This window comes from Salvelinus alpinus, chromosome 9 (genome assembly GCF_045679555.1).
Source record: "Salvelinus alpinus chromosome 9, SLU_Salpinus.1, whole genome shotgun sequence".
In the NCBI taxonomy this organism is placed as follows: Eukaryota; Metazoa; Chordata; class Actinopteri; order Salmoniformes; family Salmonidae; genus Salvelinus; species Salvelinus alpinus.
The window spans coordinates 9,944,149-9,963,510 of record NC_092094.1 but is presented as its reverse complement, the minus strand read 5'-3'; the positions used below and the strand labels follow the sequence as shown (position 1 = coordinate 9,963,510).

Genomic DNA, 19,362 nt, shown 5'->3' with positions numbered 1-19,362 from the left:
TGTGTGTGTGTGTGTGTGTGTGTGTGTGTGTGTGTGTGTGTGTGTGTGAGTTGCTGGCTGTTGTGCTTTGTGACTCTCCACAAGGCCAGGGTCTTTGATGAAACCACTCCTGAGTGATTATCTCATTATGAACAAAGCGAAGGCCAGATTACCAAACAGATTTCTCTGGTTATGTCTTAAATAGCACCCTGTTCCCTATTTAGGGCACTACTTTAGACCAGAGCCCTGTGGGACTAGGGAGCCATTTGGGATGTAGGCTATCTCTCGCTTGATCTCCATTATGAACAAAGGAACACGGATGTTGCCTCCTGCTTTCCTTTCTGTTTATATGTTGAGCTGGTACACAGCTGTCTAGTGAACAGACAGATCCCATCAGTCCTAGGATTCAGCTGTGTATTTAAGCAATAAGACACGAGGGGTGTGGCCAAATCAAATTCTATTGGTCACATGCACATATTTAGCAAATGGTATTGGTCACATGCACATATTTAGCAGATGGTATTGGTCACATGCACATATTTAGCAGATGGTATTGGTCACATGCACATATTTAGCAGATGGTTTTGGTCACATGCACATATTTAGCAGACGGTATTGGTCACATGCACATATTTAGCAGACGGTATTGGTCACATGCACATATTTAGCAGACGGTATTGGTCACATGCACATATTTAGCAGACGGTATTGGTCACATGCACATATTTAGCAGACGGTATTGGTCACATGCACATATTTAGCAGACGGTATTGGTCACATGCACATATTTAGCAGACGGTATTCGTGACATGCACATATTTAGCAGATGGTATTGCGTGTGTAGGGGAAGGCCTTGTGTTCCTAGCTCCAACAGTGCAGTAATATCTAATAATACACAACAATACACACAAATCTAAAAGTAAAATAATGGAATTAAGAAATATAGAAATATTAGGACGAGGAATGTCGGAGTCCGTGTTGTGTGTGTGCACTGCTGAGTATTTCTGTTTGCAATAAAGCCCTATTGTGGGGTTGGGGATAATTCTGATTGGATGGGCCTGGCTGCCAAGTGGGTGGGCCTGTGCCCTCCCAGGCCCACCCATGGCTGCATCCCTGCCCAATCATGTGAAATGTATTTATTTCAGTTGACTAATGTCCTTATGTGTACTGTACCTCAGAGTTCTCTCCTACTATTCAGGTCTGTACCCAAACAATTTGAATTTCTACTTTTAAAAATCCACCTCTCTAAAAACAAATCTCTTACCGTTGCTGCCTGCTATAGACCACCCTCTGCCCCAGCTGTGCTCTGGACACCATATGTGAACTGATTGCCCCCCATCTATCTTCAGAGCTCGTGCTGCTAGGTGACCTAAACTGGGACATGCTTAACACCCCAGCCATCCTACAATCTAAGCTTGATGCCCTCAATCTCACACAAATTATCAATGAACCTACCAGGTACCACCGCAAAGCCGTAAACACGGGCACCCTCATAGATATCATCCTAACCAACTTGCCCTCTAAATACACCTCTGCTGTTTTCAACCAAGATCTTAGCGATCACTGCCTCATTGCCTGCATCCGTAATGGGTCAGCGGTCAAACGACCTCCACTCATCACTGTCAAACGCTCCCTGAAACACGCTCCCTCATCCCGTCAGTAAAGGATGCCTGGTTATTTAAAAAAATGCCTTCCTCACCATCTTAAATAAGCATGCCCCATTCAAGAAATTTAGAACCAGGAACAGATATAGCTCTTGGTTCTCTCCAGACCTGACTGCCCTTAACCAACACAAAAACATCCTGTGGCGTTCTGCATTAGCATCAAACAGCCCCCGTGATATGCAACTTTTCAGGGAAGTTAGAAACCAATATACACAGGCAGTTTGAAAAGCCATGGCTAGCTTTTTCAAGCAGAAATTTGCTTCCTGCAACACAAACTCAAAAAAGTTCTGGGACACTGTAAAGTCCATGGAGAATAAGAGCACCTCCTCCCAGCTGCCCACTGCACGGAGGATAGGGAACACTGTCACCACCGATAAATCCACTATAATTGAGAATTTCAATAAGCATTTTTCTACGGCTGGCCATGCTTTCCACCTGGCTACCCCTATCCCGGTCAACAGCACTGCACCCCCCCACAGAAACTCGCCCAAGCCGCCCCCATTTCTCCTTCTCCCAAATCCAGTCGGCTGATGTTCTGAAAGAGCTGCAAAATCTGGACTCCTACAAATCAGCCGGGCTAGACAATCTGGACCCTTTCTTTCTAAAATTATCTGCTGAAATTGTTGCAACCCCTATTACTAGCCTGTTCAACCTCTCTTTCGTGTTGTCTGAGATTCCCAAAGTTTGGAAAGCAGCTGCGGTCATCCCCCTCTTCAAAGGGGGGGGGCACTCTTGACCCAAACTGCTACAGACCTATATCTATCCTACCCTGCCTTTCTAAGGACTTCGAAAGCCATGTCAACAAACAGATTACCGACCATTTTGAATCCCACCGCACTGTCTCCCCTATGCAATCTGGTTTCAGAGCTGGTCATGGGTGCACCTCAGCCACGCTCAAGGTCCTAAACGATATCTTAACCGCCATCGATAAGAAACAATACTGTGCAGCCGTATTCATTGACTTGGCCAAGGCTTTCGACTCTGTCAATCACCACATCCTCATCGGCAGACTCAATAGCCTTGGTTTCTCAAATGATTGCCTTGTCTGGTTCACCAACTACTTCTCTGATAGAGTTCAGTGTGTCAAATCAGAGGGCCTGTTGTCCGGGCATCTGGCAGTCTCTATGGGGGTGCCACAGGGTTCAATTCTTGGGCCGACTCTCTTCTCTGTATACATCAATGATGTCGCTCTTGCTGCTGGTGAGTCTCTGATCCATCTATACGCAGATGACACCATTCTGTATACTTCTGGCCCTTCTTTGGACACTGTGTTAACCTCTCTTGGGTACGTGAGACGTTAGCGTCCCACCTCTTCAACAGCCAGTGAAACTGCTGGGCGCCAAATTCAAATACAGAAATACTCATTATAAAAATTCAGAAAACAAAACATATTTTACATAATCTTTAAACCTAACTTCTTGCGAATCCAACCACGATGTCTGATTTAAAAAATGCTTTACGGCGAAAGCATACCTTACGATTATTTGAGAACATAGCCCACTAGACAAATCATTACAAACAGTATCCAGCCAAGTAGAACAGTTACACAAGTCAGAAATAGAGATAAAATGAATCCCTTACCTTTGATCTTCATATGGTTGCACTCAGCAGACATTCATTTACTCAATAAATGTTCATTTTGTTCGATAAAGTCTCTTTGTATACAAAAACCTCCATTTTGTTTGCGCATTTTCTACAGTAATCCACAGCCTCAAACGCAGTCAAAACAGGAAGACAAAAAAATCCAAATTGTATCCGTAAAGTTCATAGAATCGATGTTTATATTCAATCCTCAGGTTGTTTTTAGTCTAAATAATCGATAATATTTCAACCGCACAATAACGTCGTCAATTTAAAAGGTAAACAAGAAACGCACTCTCTCGGTCTCGCGCATTAAAAAGCTCTGTGACACTTTAGGGTCCACTCATTCAGACTGCTCTTACTTCCACATTTTTCAGAATACAAGCCTGAATCAATTTCTAAAGACGGTTGACATCTAGTGGAAGGCATAGAAACTGCAATTTGATTCCTAAGTCAATGGATACTGTAATGGCATTGAAGAGAAAACTACAAACCCCCCCCAAAAAACTACATTCTGAATGGATTTTTCTCAGGTCTTTGCCTGCAAAATCAGTTCTGTTATACTCACAGACACTATTTTAACAGTTTTGGAAACTTTAGAGTGTTTTCTATCCAAATCTACCAGTTATATGCATATCATATCTTCTGGGCCCGAGAAGCAGGCAGTTTAATTTGGGCATGCATTTCATCCAAAATTCCGAATGCTGCCCCCTACCCTAGAGAAGTTAACAACCCTCCAGACGAGCTTCAATGCCATACAACTCTCCTTCCGTGGCCTCCAACTGCTCTTAAGTACAAGTAAAACTAAATGCATGCTCTTCAACCGATCGCTGCCTGTACCTGTCCGCCCGTCCAGCATCACTACTCTGGACGGTTCTGACTTAGAATATGTGGGCAACTACAAATACCTAGGTGTCTGGTTAGACTGTAAACTCTCCTTCCAGACTCACATCAAACATCTCCAATCCAAAGTTAAATCTAGAATTGGCTTCCTATTTCGCAACAAAGCATCCTTCACTCATGCTGCCAAACATACCCTCGTAAAACTGACCATCCTACCGATCCTCGACTTCGGCGATGTCATTTACAAAATATCCTCCAATACCCTACGCAATAAATTGGATGCAGTCTATCACAGTGCCATCTGTTTTGTCACCAAAGCCCCCACCACTGCGACCTGTACGCTCTCATTGGCTGGCCTCGCTTCATACTCGTCGCCAAACCCACTGGCTCCAGGTCATCTACAAGACCCTGCTAGGTAAAGTCCCCCCTTATCTCAGCTCGCTGGTCACCATAGCAGCACCCACCTGTAGCACACGCTCCAGCAGGTATATTTCTCTGGTCACGCCCAAAGCCAATTCCTCCTTTGGCCGCCTCTCCTTCCAGTTCTCTGCTGCCAATGACTGGAACGAACTACAAAAATCTCTGAAACTGGAAACACTTATCTCCCTCACTAGCTTTAAGCACCAGCTGTCAGAGCAGCTCACAGATTACTGCACCTGTACATAGCCCATCTATAATTTAGCCCAAACAACTACCTCTTCCCCTACTATATTTATTTATTTATTTATTTATTTAGCTCCTTTGCACCCCATTATTTCTACTTTGCACATTCTTCCACTGCAAATCTATCATTCCAGTGTTTTACTTGCTATATTGTATTTACTTTGCCACCATGGCCTTTTTTTGCCTTTACCTCTCTTCTCACCTCATTTGCTCTCATTGTATATAGACTTATTTTTCTACTGTATTATTGACTGTATGTTTGTTTTACTCCATGTGTAACTCTGTTGTTGTATGTGTCGAACTGCTTTGCTTTATCTTGGCCAGGTCGCAATTGTAAATGAGAACTTGTTCTCAACTTCCCTATCTGGTTAAATAAAGGTGAAATAAATAAATAAACCTCAGACAAATCTTTGAAATTCGTGTGTGTGTGGTGGACAGTGTTTATATAATATTTAGTATATCTGTAGGATAGAATAGTATATGTACAGCAATAGTTGAGTAGGATGGACTTGACTAGAATACAGTATATACATATGAAGTGGGTAAAACAGTATGTAAACATTTAGAGAGAGGAGTTGGGGGGGGGGGCAGCCTCCGGGACAGCTGATGAAACTGTGGGTTTGCGCAACCAAAGAAGTTCTGCATGCTCGTCATCCTCACCGGGGTCTTGACCTGACTGCATTTCTGCGTCGTAACCAATTTCAGTGGGCAAATGCTCACCTTCGGTGACCACTGGAGAAGTGTGCTCTTCACAGATGAATCCCAGTTTCAATTGTACCAGGCGTCGTGTGGGCGTGTGGTTTGCTGATGTCAACGTTGAGAACAGAGTGTCCCATGGTGGGGTTATGGTATGGGCAGGCATAAGCTATGGACAATGAACACAACTGCATTTTATCAATGGAAATTTGAATGCAGAGATACCGTGACAAGATCCTGAGTCACATTGTCGTGCCATTCATCCACCGCCATCACCTCATGTTTCAGCATGATAATGCATTGCTCCATGTCGCAAGGATCTGTACACAATTCCTGGAAGCTGAAAATGTCCCAGTTCTTCCATGGCCTGCATACTCACCAGACATGTCACACATTAAGTATGTTTGGGATGCTCTGGGATCAATGTGTATGACAGCATGTTCCAGGTCCCGCCAATATACAGTAACTTCCCACGGCCATTGAAGAGGAGTGAGACAACATTCCACAGGCCACAATCAACAGCCTGATCAACTCTATGCGAAGGAGATGTGTCGCACTGCATGAGGCAAATGGTGGTCACCCCAGATACTGACTGGTTTTCTGATCCACGCGCCCACCTTTTATCTGCATCTGTGACCAACGGATGCAAATCTGTATTCCCAGTCATGTGAAATACATAGATTAGAGCCTAATGAATTTATTTCAATTGACTGATTTCCATATATGAACTGTAACTCAGTAAAAGCTTAGAAATTGTTTCATGTTGCATTGACAATATATTGTTCAATGTAGATCTAAACATTGGGTTAGGGGGAAGGGAAGGAGTGAATTGGAAGCGGTTGAGAGACACGTGGTTTATCTAGGAGTTTGTCTGGAGTTGAACAACTACCTGTACTGCTACAGTGTCAAAATACAGAATGAGCGTCAAGGGACACGACTATCTCTGTAAATGGTACTTGGTCTAAGGCTTTCTCTTTCCCGTGCTCTCGTCTGTCAAGTCGCTGCCCCCTAGTCTCTTCTTCTGCCTCCTCCCCTCCCCACCACTCCTCTCTAGCTCGGTCGTCACCCGTGTCAGAGGGTCTGAGTGGCGCTGGCACCAGAGTGCTGATGTGTTGGCAGAAATGTGATGACAGTAGTCACCTTTGACAGACTGTGTGTGTGGACTAATGATAACAGGGTCTTATCTGTGTCCCCCCCCCGCTCTCTCTCTCTCGCTCTGTCCCCCACCCGCTCTCTCTCTCTCGCTCTGTCCCCCACCCGCTCTCTCTCTCTCGCTCTGTCCCCCACCCGCTCTCTCTCTCGCTCTGTCCCCCACCCGCTCTCTCTCTCGCTCTGTCCCCCACCCGCTCTCTCTCTCGCTCTGTCCCCCACCCACTCTCTCTCTCTCGCTCTGTTCCCCCCCCCCCGCTCTCTCTCTCGCTCTGTCCCCCACCCGCTCTCTCTATCGCTCTGTCGTCCCCCCACCCGCTCTCTCTCTCGCTCTGTCGTCCCCCCACCCGCTCTCTCTCTCTCGCTCTGTCGTCCCCCCACCCGCTCTCTCGCTCTTTTATTTCAGGTCATGAAACATGGGACCAAAACTTTACATGTTGCGTTTATATTTTTGTTCAGGTCTATAAGGTGGACACTGTCTAGACCCTTCAAATATGCAAATTCAGGAAGTGGATTTAGGGGTGCGTTAAGCAGAGCACTGTCAGATACTGTATGTTATATTAAAATATGTTATAGAGAACAAACATGTCACTATGTAAAACAACAAATCATGACAGCTCTATTCATGACATTTCTATCTACAACGTTTGCCTATACTGAACGTGGCCCCATTCTCTCTGTATGGTAGACGACATGTTCTGTTGCCATGCTCAAATAATCTTTCCTCTACTCCTGCCTGTTCTGTGTCTCCAGCTCAGCTCTCCTCTACTCCTGCCTGTTCTGTGTCTCCAGCTCAGCTCTCCTCTACTCCTGCCTGTTCTGTGTCTTCAGCTCAGCTCTCCTCTACTCCTGCCTGTTCTGTGTCTCCAGCTCAGCTCTCCTCTACTCCTGCCTGTTCTGTGTCTCCAGCTCAGCTCTCCTCTACTCCTGCCTGTTCTGTGTCTCCAGCTCAGCTCTCCTCTACTCCTGCCTGTTCTGTGTCTCCAGCTCAGCTTTCATCTACTCCTGCCTGTTCTGTGTCTCCAGCTCAGCTCTCCTCTACTCCTGCCTGTTCTGTGTCTCCAGCTCAGCTCTCCTCAAAACTCCTTCCTGTTCTGTCTCCAGTGGCCCAGTGTGGTGTAAGAGCATGTTCCTGGTAACTCCTGTCTGTGCCCTTGCAGCAGGAAGCCCCACTTCTCTCCTCACAATGAGGGCCTTACATAAGTGTGCTATATTGGAGCCAGCGGCCCAGCAGACCTTTCCTTCACTCTTGTTGTCATTGTCTTCTCTGAGTGATAGAGAAGGCTGCTCTTTACAGGGCCAAGGCTGACTATGACCTGAGCGAGCTCACTCGTGGTACTGGATCGTACCTGCACAATAGACACAAGTCAGTAGGTCAAATCTAGTGACTTCTCTCTCTTCCACTTCCTGTGGTTGGCCCTGCTTCCCGGTCGCCGGTTGGCCCTGTGGCAGTCGCTTGGTCACATGACAGTGTGCTTATGGTGGCGACCACCTTGTTTCCCCCTGCCAGGGCCTGTGTGCCCTCCAACCGGACTCTCACCCCCCCCCCCCCCTCCTCTCCCATGCATTAACAGTTACAGGATGCTCAGTGCTACAGTAGTAAAAGGACAGTGCTGGTGGTTAGCTTGTGTACTATCCTATATGGAGCCTAGAGCTGTCGTAAGGCCTAGAGCTGTCGTAAGGCCTAGAGCTGTCGTCGTAAGGCCTAGAGCTGTCGTCGTAAGGCCTAGAGCTGTCGTCGTAAGGCCTAGAGCTGTCGTCGTAAGGCCTAGAGCTGTCGTCGTAAGGCCTAGAGCTGTCGTCGTAAGGCCTAGAGCTGTCGTCGTAAGGCCTAGAGCTGTCGTAAGGCCTAGACTTTTTTGGTTACTAGATGATTTCATATGTGTTATTTCATAGTTTGGATGTCGTCACTATTATTCTGCAATGTAGAAAATAGTAAAAATAAAGAAAAACCCTTGAATGAGTAGGTGTATGTATATGTATGAAGTCAGAAGTTTACATACACTTAGGATGGAGTCATTAACTCGTTTTTCAACAACTCCACAAATTACTTAAAAATCATACAATGTGATTTTCTGGATTTTTGTTTTAGATTCCGTCTCTCACAGTTGACGTGTACCTATGATAAAAAATTACAGACCTCTACATGCTTTGTAAGTAGGAAAACCTGCAAAATCGGCAGTGTATGGTCCCGTGTGGCTCAGTTGGTAGAGCATGGCGCTTGCAACGCCAGGGTTGTGGGTTCATTCCCCACGGGGGGACCAGGATGAATATGTATGAACTTTCCAATTTGTAAGTCGCTCTGGATAAGAGCGTCTGCTAAATGACTTAAATGTAAATGTATCAAATACTTGTTCTCCCCACTGTATATACATAGTACTGTGTAAAAATGTTTAGGCAGGTGTGAACAAATGCTGTAAAATAAGAATGCTTTCAAAATAGACATGTTAATATTTTATATTTATCAATTAACAAAATGCAAAGTGAGTGAACACAAGAAAAAATCTACATCAAATCAATATTTGTGTGACTACCCTTTTGCCTCCAAAACAGCAACAATTCTTCTAGGTACACTAGGAACTCAGCACGTAGGTTGGCCCAGACATCTTGGAGAACTAACCATATTTCTTCTGTGGATTTAGGCAGCCTCAGGTGCTTCTCTCTCTACATGTAATCCCAGACAGACTCAATGATGTTGAGATCAGGGCTCTGTGGGGGCCATACCATCACTTCCAGGACTCCTTGTTCTTCTTTACGCTGAAGATAGTTCTTAATGACTTTCGCTGTAAGTTTGGTGTCGTTGTCATGCTGCAGAATACATTTGGGGCTAATCGGATGCCTCCCTGATGGTATTGCATGATGGATAAATATCTGCCTGTACTTCTCAGCATTGAGGAGACCATTAATTCTGACCAAATCCCCAATTCCATTTGCAGAAATGCAGCCCCAAACTTGCAAGGAACCTCCACCATGCTTCACTGTTGCCTGCAGTCACTCATTTGTGTACTGTTCTCCAGCCTTTTGGCGAACAAATTGCCTTCTGCTACAGCCAAATATTTCAAATTGGAGCACCTGCTGCCATTTTTCTGCACCCCAGTTCCTGTGTTTTCCTGCATAGTTGAGTCGCTTGGTCTTGTTTCCACGTCGGAGGTGTGGCTTTTTGGCCGCAAGTCTTCCATGAAGGCCACTTCTGACCAGACTACCCCGGACAGTAGATGGGTGTACCAAGGTCCCACTGTTTTCTGCCAATTTTGAGCTGATGGCACCGCTGGACATCTTCCAATTGCGAAGGGAAGTAAGCATGATGTGTCTTTCATCTGCTGCAGTTAGTTTCCTTGGCCGACCACTGCGTCTACGGTCCTCAACGTTGTCGGATCCTTTGTGCTTCTTCAAAAGAGCTTGGACAGCACATCTGGAAACTCCTGTCTGCCTTGACATGTCTGCCTGGGAGAGACCTTGCTGATGCAGTAGAACTACCTTGTGTCTTGTTGCTGTGCTCAGTCTTGCTGTGGTGTATGACTTTTGACAGTAAACTGTCTTCAGCAATCTCACCTTGTTAGCTGTGTTTGGCTGTTCCTCACCCAGTTTTATTCCTCCTACACAGCAGTTTCTGTTTCAAGTAATGATTTTGTGTTTCAACCTACATATTGAATTGATGATCATTAGCACGTGTTTGGTGTAATTGTTTAATCATACACCTAACTATATGCCTACAAAATCCCTGACTTTGTGCAAGTGTACCTACAAGAATTGATGCTGTTTTGAAGGCAAAGGGTGGTCACACCAAATATGGATTTGATGTAGATTTTTCTTCTGTTCACTCACTTTTCATTTTGTTAATTGATAAATATAATCTATTAACATGTCTATTATTGAAAGCATTCTTACTTTACAGCATTTGTTCACACTTGCCTAAAACTTATGCACAATAATTGTGTGTGTGTGTACACACACTACCGTTGAAAAGTTTGGGGTCACTTGGAAATGTCCTTGTTTTTGAAAGAAAATCACATTTTTTTTGTCCATAAAAAAAAACATTAAATTGATCAGAAATACAGTGTAGACATTGTTAATGTTGTAAATAACTATTATAGCTGAAAACGTGTGATTTATTTTTATGGAATATCTACATTGGCGTACAGAGGCCCATTTATCAGCAAACATCACTCCTGTGTTCCAATGGCACGTTGTGTTAGCTAATCCAAGTTTATAATTTAAAAGGCTAATTGATCATTAGAAAACCCTTTTGCAATTATGTTAGCAGCTGAAAACTGTTGTTCTGATTTTAAAGAAGCAATAAAACTGTCCTTTTACACTAGTTGAGTATCTGGAGCATCAGCGTTTGTGGTTATGATTACAGGCTCAAAATGGCCAGAAACAAAGGACTTTCTTCTGAAACTTGTAAGTCTATTGTTGTTCTGAGAAATGAAGGCCATTACATGCGAGAAATGTTTTCTCGTTTTTCAAGCGAAGGTCTTTTAAGGGAGTATGCGAGCACACTCGTTCAGTTCACTTAGCCAACTTCGGCTAGCCGCCAGCCAACTTGATGCATGCTGACTCCTTTTATTGAGCAGCTTCTCCTCAGCCTACTTCTACTTTCTCCTCACATCCTCTCTCTCTCTCCTCACAGCCTCTCTCTCTCTCCTCACATTCACTCTCTCTCTCTCTCTCTCCTCACATTCACTCTCTCTCTCTCTCTCTCCTCACATTCTCTCTCTCTCTCTCCTTACATTCTCTCTCTCTCTCCTCACTTTCTCTCTCTCCTCACATCCTCTCTCTCTCTCTCTCCTCACATCCTCTCTCTCTCTCCTCACATCCTCTCTCTCTCTCCTCACATCCTCTCTCTCTCTCATCTCTCTCTCTCTCCTCACATCCTCTCTCTCTCTCTCTCTCTCTCTCTCTCTCTCTCTCCTCACACCCTCTCTCCTCCCCCTTCCCCCTGCTCCTCTTAGTCTTTTCCCTACCCCCTCCAATCCTCACTGTCCTCCATGCCAGGCAAACTGATGTGGAAAATACAATTTTGCATATAGCTGCTGGAAAGCTGAGTTTGTCCATGTAGGGAAATCATGGTTAGCCGTGGTGAAATGCGTGTGTACTGTAGGGTGTTTGATGAAAGAAGACAGAACAGAATATAATTTTAGTCTCCTGCTGGGGGCTTTGCATTTAGACATTGGGGGGGCACAGTGTGTTGCCATGGCAACAAATTCTAATTAGTCCGTATGGGACTACTTCTCTGAATGGGACTACTTCTCTGGCCGTGGCCCAGTGTTATCTGTAGCTCAGTCCTCTGGTCGGCCTACTTACTCATGGGAGCAGGGATACACTGGGATCACATCCAGGGCTTCAGACTAGACCACACGCCAAGCTACAGGGACAAGGACCGGATGGGTGAGACACTGTCGTCAATAACTCCAGTCAAATGTATTCATTCATTTTTACGCCATGGAACACAGTGTGCACTGAGGCTGCGCTGGAGCCCCCGCGGCGAGGAGGCTGCGCTGGAGCCCCCGCGGCGAGGAGGCTGCGCTGGAGCCCCCGCGGCGAGAAATTAGAAGTCTATGAGCTATTCCTTTATCAGTGATAACTCCTGAGTCCACACACACATACACACCATCTCTCTCTCACATTGAATGGGGATGGAATGCAACGTGAAAGGGCTGTAGCCCACACTAGGCCTGTTCTCCTTTTTCTCAGAAATCCCCTGCTTTACCATCTGCTAGCAGTTCAAATGGCACACTATCCCCTACATCGTGCTGCACACCTTTAGGGAATATGGTTCCATTCGGGACGCAGAACCATGAGTTTCATCCATCTCTCCCAATACAAAATGTTTTTCCAGTGTGGGAAATTAATTGGCCTATTTTAATAACGTCTAAATTCTTTTCTTTTTTTTTCTCCCCTGACTGTTGACAGGTAGTTTCTGGTTTCCTCCAGTCAGTTCATATTAGTTTCCATCCCCCGAATCTCTCCTGATAAATCATGTTTGCTACTTTTCTCAATGTAATTACTGCTACTGTTCTATTACTCACATCTGATGCGTTTTAAGTTTTAATAGCTTGGTTCTTCTTCACATTAGATTCATTCCATCCCATAGCGACATGAATCATTATCTCTCCCAATACGTCATGTTTTTCAAGTGTTGGAAAGTAATTAGGGTCTATTACTAACGTCTACCTTAAGCCTGTGTCGTTTAGTGTTGACGGGTTTCTGTGTTCGCTCCAGTCAGGAGCTATAAATCAATGCAATGTCTACATTTCACAACAGATGTGGGATTACTTGGATATTTAGCTTGAGGATCTTGAGGCGTGTTTTGACGCTTGTGTTCTTTCTCATAAACCCATTTTACTATAGATGTGGTATTGGTGTATATTGCTTGAGGTGTGTTTGATGCTTGTATTCCTTGTGAACTCTTTGAAAGCAGAGTTGATTTATTAGGGAAGTTCCCAGAACATGTTGCGTCTTGCTGGGGCTGGGCGATATGGCCTAACTTATGGGTGATTCATGATATACAATACCAGTCAAAAGTTTGGACACTTACTCATTCAAGGGTTTTTCTTTATTTGTACTATTTTCTACGTTGTAGAGAAATAGTGAAGACATCAAAACCTATGACATAACACATATGGAATCATGTAGTAACCAAAAAAGTGTTAATCAAATCAAAATATATTTGAATACTTCAAAGTAGCCACCCTTTGCCTTGATGACAGCTTTGCACACTCTTGGCTTTCTCTCAACCAGCTTCATGAGGTAGTCACCTGGAATGCATTTCAATTAACAGGTGTGCCTTGTTAAAAGTTAATTTGTGGAATTTCTTTCCTTAATGTGTTTGAGCCAATTAGTTGTGACAAGGTAGGGGTGGTATACAGAAGATAACCCTATTTGGTAAAAGACCAAGTCCATATTATGAAAAGAGCAGCTCAATTAAGCAAAGTGAAATGACAGTCCATAAATACTTTAAGACATGGAGGTCAGTCAATATGAAAAATTTGAACGTTTCTTCAAGTGCAGTCGCAAAAACCATCAAGCGCTATGATGAAACTGGCTCTCATGAGGACCGCAACAGGAATGGAAGACCCAGAGTTACCTCTGCTGCAGAGGATAAGTTCATCAACCATTAGACCCGGCCTTTCACAACCATAAGACTCACTAATAATTTAATAATTTAATCAAAATAGTCTAGCCTGCTTTTTTTGTGTGCGATAATCACTGATCTGGCTTTCAAGTCAATGAACATGCCCTTTTTTGTTACAAAGGTAACTAGAACCATGCAAAATGCACATTCACTAATAATAATCACTTCTTGTTGAAAATTAACACAGGTCTCATCAACACAGGTCTCAAGCCCACGCGCTAATGATTAGTCAGCTGATCTTTATATTTCAAGTTTAGCCAACAAGGATCTATCTGCTAGCTAACAAGGATCTATCTGCTAGCTAACAAGGATCTATCTGCTAGCTAACAAGGATCTATCTGCTAGCTAACAAGGATCTATCTGCTAGCTAACAAGGATCTATCTGCTAGCTAACAAGGATCTATCTGCTAGCTAACAAGGATCTATCTGCTAGCTAACAAGGATCTATCTGCTAGCTAACAAGGATCTATCTGCTAGCTAACAAGGATCTATCTGCTAGCTAACAAGGATCTATCTGCTAGCTAACAAGGATCTATCTGCTAGCTAACAAGGATCTATCTGCTAGCTAACAAGGATCTATCTGCTCTGCTCTCCCCAGGACCTATAGTGACTAGTCTAACCAGGATCCTCTCTCCTAGCTCCCCAGGACCTTAGCTGACTAGTCCAACAAGGCTCCTCTCTCCTAGCTCCCCAGGACCTATACTGACTAGTCTACCCAGGCTCTCTCCTGCTCCCCAGACCTTAGTGATCTATCTGCTAGCTAACAAGGATCTATCTGCTAGCTAACAAGGATCTATCTGCTCTGCTCTCCCCAGACCTTACTGACTGTCCCCCCCTCTCTCCTCTCCCCAGACCTTACTGACTGTCCCCTCTTCTCTCCTCTCCCCAGACCTTACTGACTGTCCCCCCCTCTCTCTTCTCCCCAGACCTTAGTGACTGTCCCCTCCTCTCTCCTCTCCCCAGACCTTAGTGACTGTCCCCTCCTCTCTCCTCTCCCCAGACCTTACTGACTGTCCCCCCCCCCTCCTCTCCCCAGACCTTACTGACTGTCCCCTCCTCTCTCCTCTCCCCAGACCTTACTGACTGTCCCCCCCTCTCTCCTCTCCCCAGACCTTACTGACTGTCCCCTCCTCTCTCCTCTCCCCAGACCTTACTGACTGTCCCCTCCTCTCTCCTCTCCCCAGACCTTACTGACTGTCCCCTCCTCTCTCCTCTCCCCAGACCCTTACTGACTGTCCCCTCCTCTCTCCTCTCCCCAGACCCTTACTGACTGTCCCCTCCTCTCTCCTCTCCCCAGACCCTTACTGACTGTCCCCTCCTCTCTCCTCTCCCCAGACCTTACTGACTGTCCCCTCCTCTCTCCTCTCCCCAGACCTTACTGACTGTCCCCTCCTCTCTCCTCTCCCCAGACCTTACTGACTGTCCTCTCCTCTCTCCTCTCCCCAGACCTCCTCTGCCAGAGAGCTCCATGGAGAAGATGAAGCGGTTTAGAAGGAGGCTGTCCCAGACTCTGAGAGGGAGTCAGACCATCGATGAGTCTCTGTCTGAACTGGCTGAACAGATGACTATAGAGGAGAACGGCGTCAAGCACAGCGGTGAGGGTGTGTGTCTGCAGGTGTGTGGGGGAGCACGGGTGTGTGGGGGGGGGGCTTAGGTGTGTGTGTGTGTGGGGGGGGGGCTGTATGTAGAAGGTTGTATGTAGCCTGCGAGGCATCAAAACAAAGATAATTAACCAGAAATGTCACACTATCTCTCAGCTGGTATTAAGCCTTCCAGGCATAGTCTGGTGTTGTCGTTGGCTGCCGTGGCGTTGCTATGGTGCTGGCTTGTCAGGGTCTCGAACGTTCTAGAGTTTCCATGACATTGCCACAGTGACTTAGAGGACTCTGTGAAAGCAGCTGTTCATCTTGAAACACATTTCTCTCCTCGTTCTCTGTTCTGTCTCTCTCCCTCTCTTTCATCACCAGGCTTTATCAATGTTTTTCCCAGCTCCCCTCTCCTTTTCTTCAACAGCTATTCTCTCCTTCTACCCAGTTCCCCTCTCCTTCCCTCTCTTCTTTTCTCCTTTTAACCAGCTCCCCTCTCTTCTTTTCTCCTTTTAACCAGCTCCCCTCTCCTCCCCTCTCTTCTTCTCTCCTTTTAACCAGCTCCCCTCTCCTTCCCTCTCTTCTTCTCTCCTTTTAACCAGCTCCCCTCTCCTTCCCTCTCTTCTTCTCTCCTTTTAACCAGCTCCCCTCTCTTCTTTTCTCCTTTTAACCAGCTCCCCTCTCCTTCCCTCTCTTCTTCGCTCCTTTTAACCAGCTCCCCTCTTCTTCGCTCCTTTTAACCAGCTCCCCTCTCCTCCCCTCTCTTCTTCTCTCCTTTTAACCAGCTCCCCTCCTCTCCTCTCTTCTTCTCTCCTTTTTTCCAGCTCCCCTCTCCTCCCCTCTCTTCTTCTCTCCTTTTAACCAGCTTCCCTCTCCTTCCCTCTCTTCTTCTCTCCTTTTAACCAGCTTCCCTCTCCTTCCCTCTCTTTTTCTCTCCTTTTAACCAGCTCCCCTCTCCTTCCCTCTCTTCTTCTCTCCTTTTAACCAGCTCCCCTCTCCTTCCCTCTCTTCTTCTCTCCTTTTAACCAGCTCCCCTCTCCTCCCCTCTCTTCTTCTCTCCTTTTAACCAGCTCCCCTCTCCTTCCCTCTCTTCTTCTCTCCTTTTAACCAGCTCCCCTCTCCTCCCCTCTCTTCTTCTCTGTTGGTATTCAGGTATTCTGGGCGGCAGGTAGCCTAGTGGTTAGAGCATTGGACTAGTAACTGAAAGGTTGCTAGATTGAATCCCCGAGCTGACAAGATAAAACATCTGTCATTCTGCCCCTGAACAAGGCAGTTAACCAACTAAGAATTTGTTCTTAACTGACTTGCCTAGTTAAAAAAAGGTACAATTAAAAAAAAATCACTCAATCAGCTCATCCATGTTTTTTAAAGAGCTTTTAAACTCCAGATCTGCCCTGACTGTTCCCTGCTCCTGAATAGGGACAGATTAGGTGTGTGTGTGTGGTGTGATGTTAAAGGTGTGTGTGTAGGAGGAGGATTTACGTGTGTGTTCTTCTGTAGAGGGGATTGTGTTGCGGCAGACTGCTGTGTGTTTGCCAGTATAAATCCAGGAGACAGAATGGAATGGTCACATGAGTAGAGATGGTGTGATGGGGAGGAGTCCTAATACCATAGCCTTAATCTGATTTATATAACACAACAACACTGCAGTAGTAGTGGAATAAGACATTGTGTGTGAGTGTGTGTGTGTGTTATCTAGTAACGATGTAGGAAGGAGTGTGTTAGTCAACTGTTGTTTTGAGAGACTGTCTGTTTTCTCTCTGATATTCTTCTTTGATCTTAATCCTGTTAGTTTTCTCTACATCCCTCTTTCTCTCTGTATTGATGTATTATCTGTCCACACACAAGGCCGAAGAATCACTATTTGACTACACCTAACAGTGTTTCCCCTAAGAGGTTTTTTCCCAGCAGGACTAGTTTTTTTAGTGGCAGCCAAGTTTTAGCAGCGGTGGTGCGCCACAGTTAAATGCATATAGGGGATTGCATTTCCTGACTATGCCTTGTTTTAGGCCTTGGGTTTTCCCTGGTCAGGTTACTTGGTTGGGGACGAACTCCTGGTTCCATCTATGCTAAACAGTGTAATACAGTACAGGCTAACAGTATTCTAATCTAAGGTACTCGTATTGATTCACAGTTCTGTCTCTTCCCACCAACAGGGACCATGGTGCATAACGGTCACGAACTCCCCCCTTCAGCCCACAGTGTTCACTCCTTCCTGCACCAGTACACTAGTTCCTTCAAGAAGCCCCCTCTGCGGAGACCCCAGAGCGTCATAGGTGGAGGAGGGCTAGGGTCTTTCATGGCCGTGCAACGCAACGGCAGCCGTCTGGGTGAGACAACACACACACACACGGGGGCACGGACACACACACAGGGTCAGCTGAGAGAGGGTAGGACAGTGGAAACTGACCAGGGAGTGGTTGTTGCTATAGTTCCCAGCAGCAGTGGATGACGTTGAGTTGATGGAAAGAATAACATTTAGTCATGTGTTTATGGGCCCTCTGCTCTTATCAAGTAGTGATTATACCGTCCTTGTCAGGGCGGGCATTTTTTTGCCATATTGACCTCATCCTGTAAAAATGGCTCATCTCTCTCTCCTCTCTCTGTTTCATCCCTCTCGTCCCACTCTCCCCCTCCTCTCTCTCTGTTTCATCCCTCTCGTCCCACTCTCCCCCTCCTCTCTCCTCTCTCTCTGTTTCATCCCTCTCGTCCCACTCTCCCCCCCCTCTCTCTCTGTTTCATCCCTCTCGTCCCACTCTCCCCCTCCTCTCTCTGTTTCATCCCTCTCGTCCCACTCTCCCCCTCCTCTCTCTCTGTTTCATCCCTCTCGTCCCACTCTCCCCCTCCTCTCTCCTCTCTCTCTGTTTCATCCCTCTCGTCCCGCTCTCCCCCTCCTCTCTCCTCTCTCTCTGTTTCATCCCTCTCGTCCCGCTCTCCCCCTCCTCTTTCTCTGTTTCATCCCTCTTGTCCCGCTCTCCCCCTCCTCTTTCTCTGTTTCATCCCTCTCGTCCCGCTCTCCCCCTCCTCTCTCTCTGTTTCATCCCTCTCGTCCCGCTCTCCCCCTCCTCTCTCCTCTCTCTGTTTCATCCCTCTCGTCCCACTCTCCCCCTCCTCTCTCCTCTCTTAGACATCGTCCATGAGAATATGAAGATGGGTTCTGATGGAGAGAGTGATCAGGCATCAGGGACCAGCTCAGACGAGGTTCAGTCACCCACAGGGGTGTGTCTGAGGAACAGGGGTAACCGACGCATCTCTGCAGAGGTACGTCTAGCTCACGGTCTGACCCACCTTCATCCCTCCATCCCTTCACCGCCCGCTCCAGGGTGGAGAAGGATCGGAAGGGGTTTTTGTCAGAGGCGTTCAACTACTTTTGGAGGACAATGGAAGTTTAGGGGGGAGATCCTTTTTTATTAAACCAGGTCAAAAATTGTTTTGGCGTGTAACATAGATTTCTATTCTACTTCCAATGTCCTCCATGAGTGACTCATTATCTCTCTCACACACATTTCATTCCTCACCTCACGTACCCTTGGTCATATACACTCACTGGCCAGTTTATTAGATACACCACCCCGTTCTCGGGAATTGATGGCTCCTACAGACAGTGAGTCATGTGACAGTGGTTTGCTATATAAAGCAGGAAGACGGACATGGAGACATTCAGTTACTGGAATGGGCAAAATGAGGGACCGGAGTGACTTTGAGAGTGGGATAATCGTTGGTGCCAGGCACGCCGGATCCAGTGTCTCAGAAACGTCCGCTCTCCTGGGCTTTTCACACACAACAGTGTCTAGTGTTTCCTGAGAATGGTGCGACAAACAAAAACGATCCAGTCAGCGGCAGTCCTGTGAGAGAGAAAACAGTTTGTTGATGAGACAGGTTGAAGGAGAAGGGCAAGAATTGTGCAAGCTAGTAGGCGATCCACAAACAGATCGCCTATTAGGCTATTCTAGAGGCAAAGGGGGGGTCTGACCCAGTACTAGCTGTGTGTACCTAATAAACTGTCCGGTGAAGAGGCGACTCCAAGATGCTGGCCTTCTAGGCAGAGTTGCAAAGAAAAAGCCAT

At 46.1% G+C, this 19,362-nt stretch overlaps 1 protein-coding gene across 3 annotated transcripts in view; it reads left to right on the top strand.

Moving 5' to 3' along the window:
• The window catches only part of LOC139584268 (cyclin-dependent kinase 17-like), a 52,980-nt gene that overhangs the window by 10,416 nt on the left and 23,202 nt on the right, over positions 1-19,362 (top strand). For 2 of the 3 annotated variants that reach the window (XM_071415904.1, XM_071415906.1), the window contains exons 2-4: positions 15,157-15,311; positions 17,453-17,626; positions 18,424-18,557. In XM_071415904.1, coding sequence (XP_071272005.1) covers positions 15,179-15,311; positions 17,453-17,626; positions 18,424-18,557 — 441 coding nt within the window. In that variant the 5' untranslated portion in view covers positions 15,157-15,178. The remainder of the gene's footprint in view (positions 1-15,156; positions 15,312-17,452; positions 17,627-18,423; positions 18,558-19,362) is intronic. The other variant, XM_071415905.1, reaches the window with a different exon arrangement.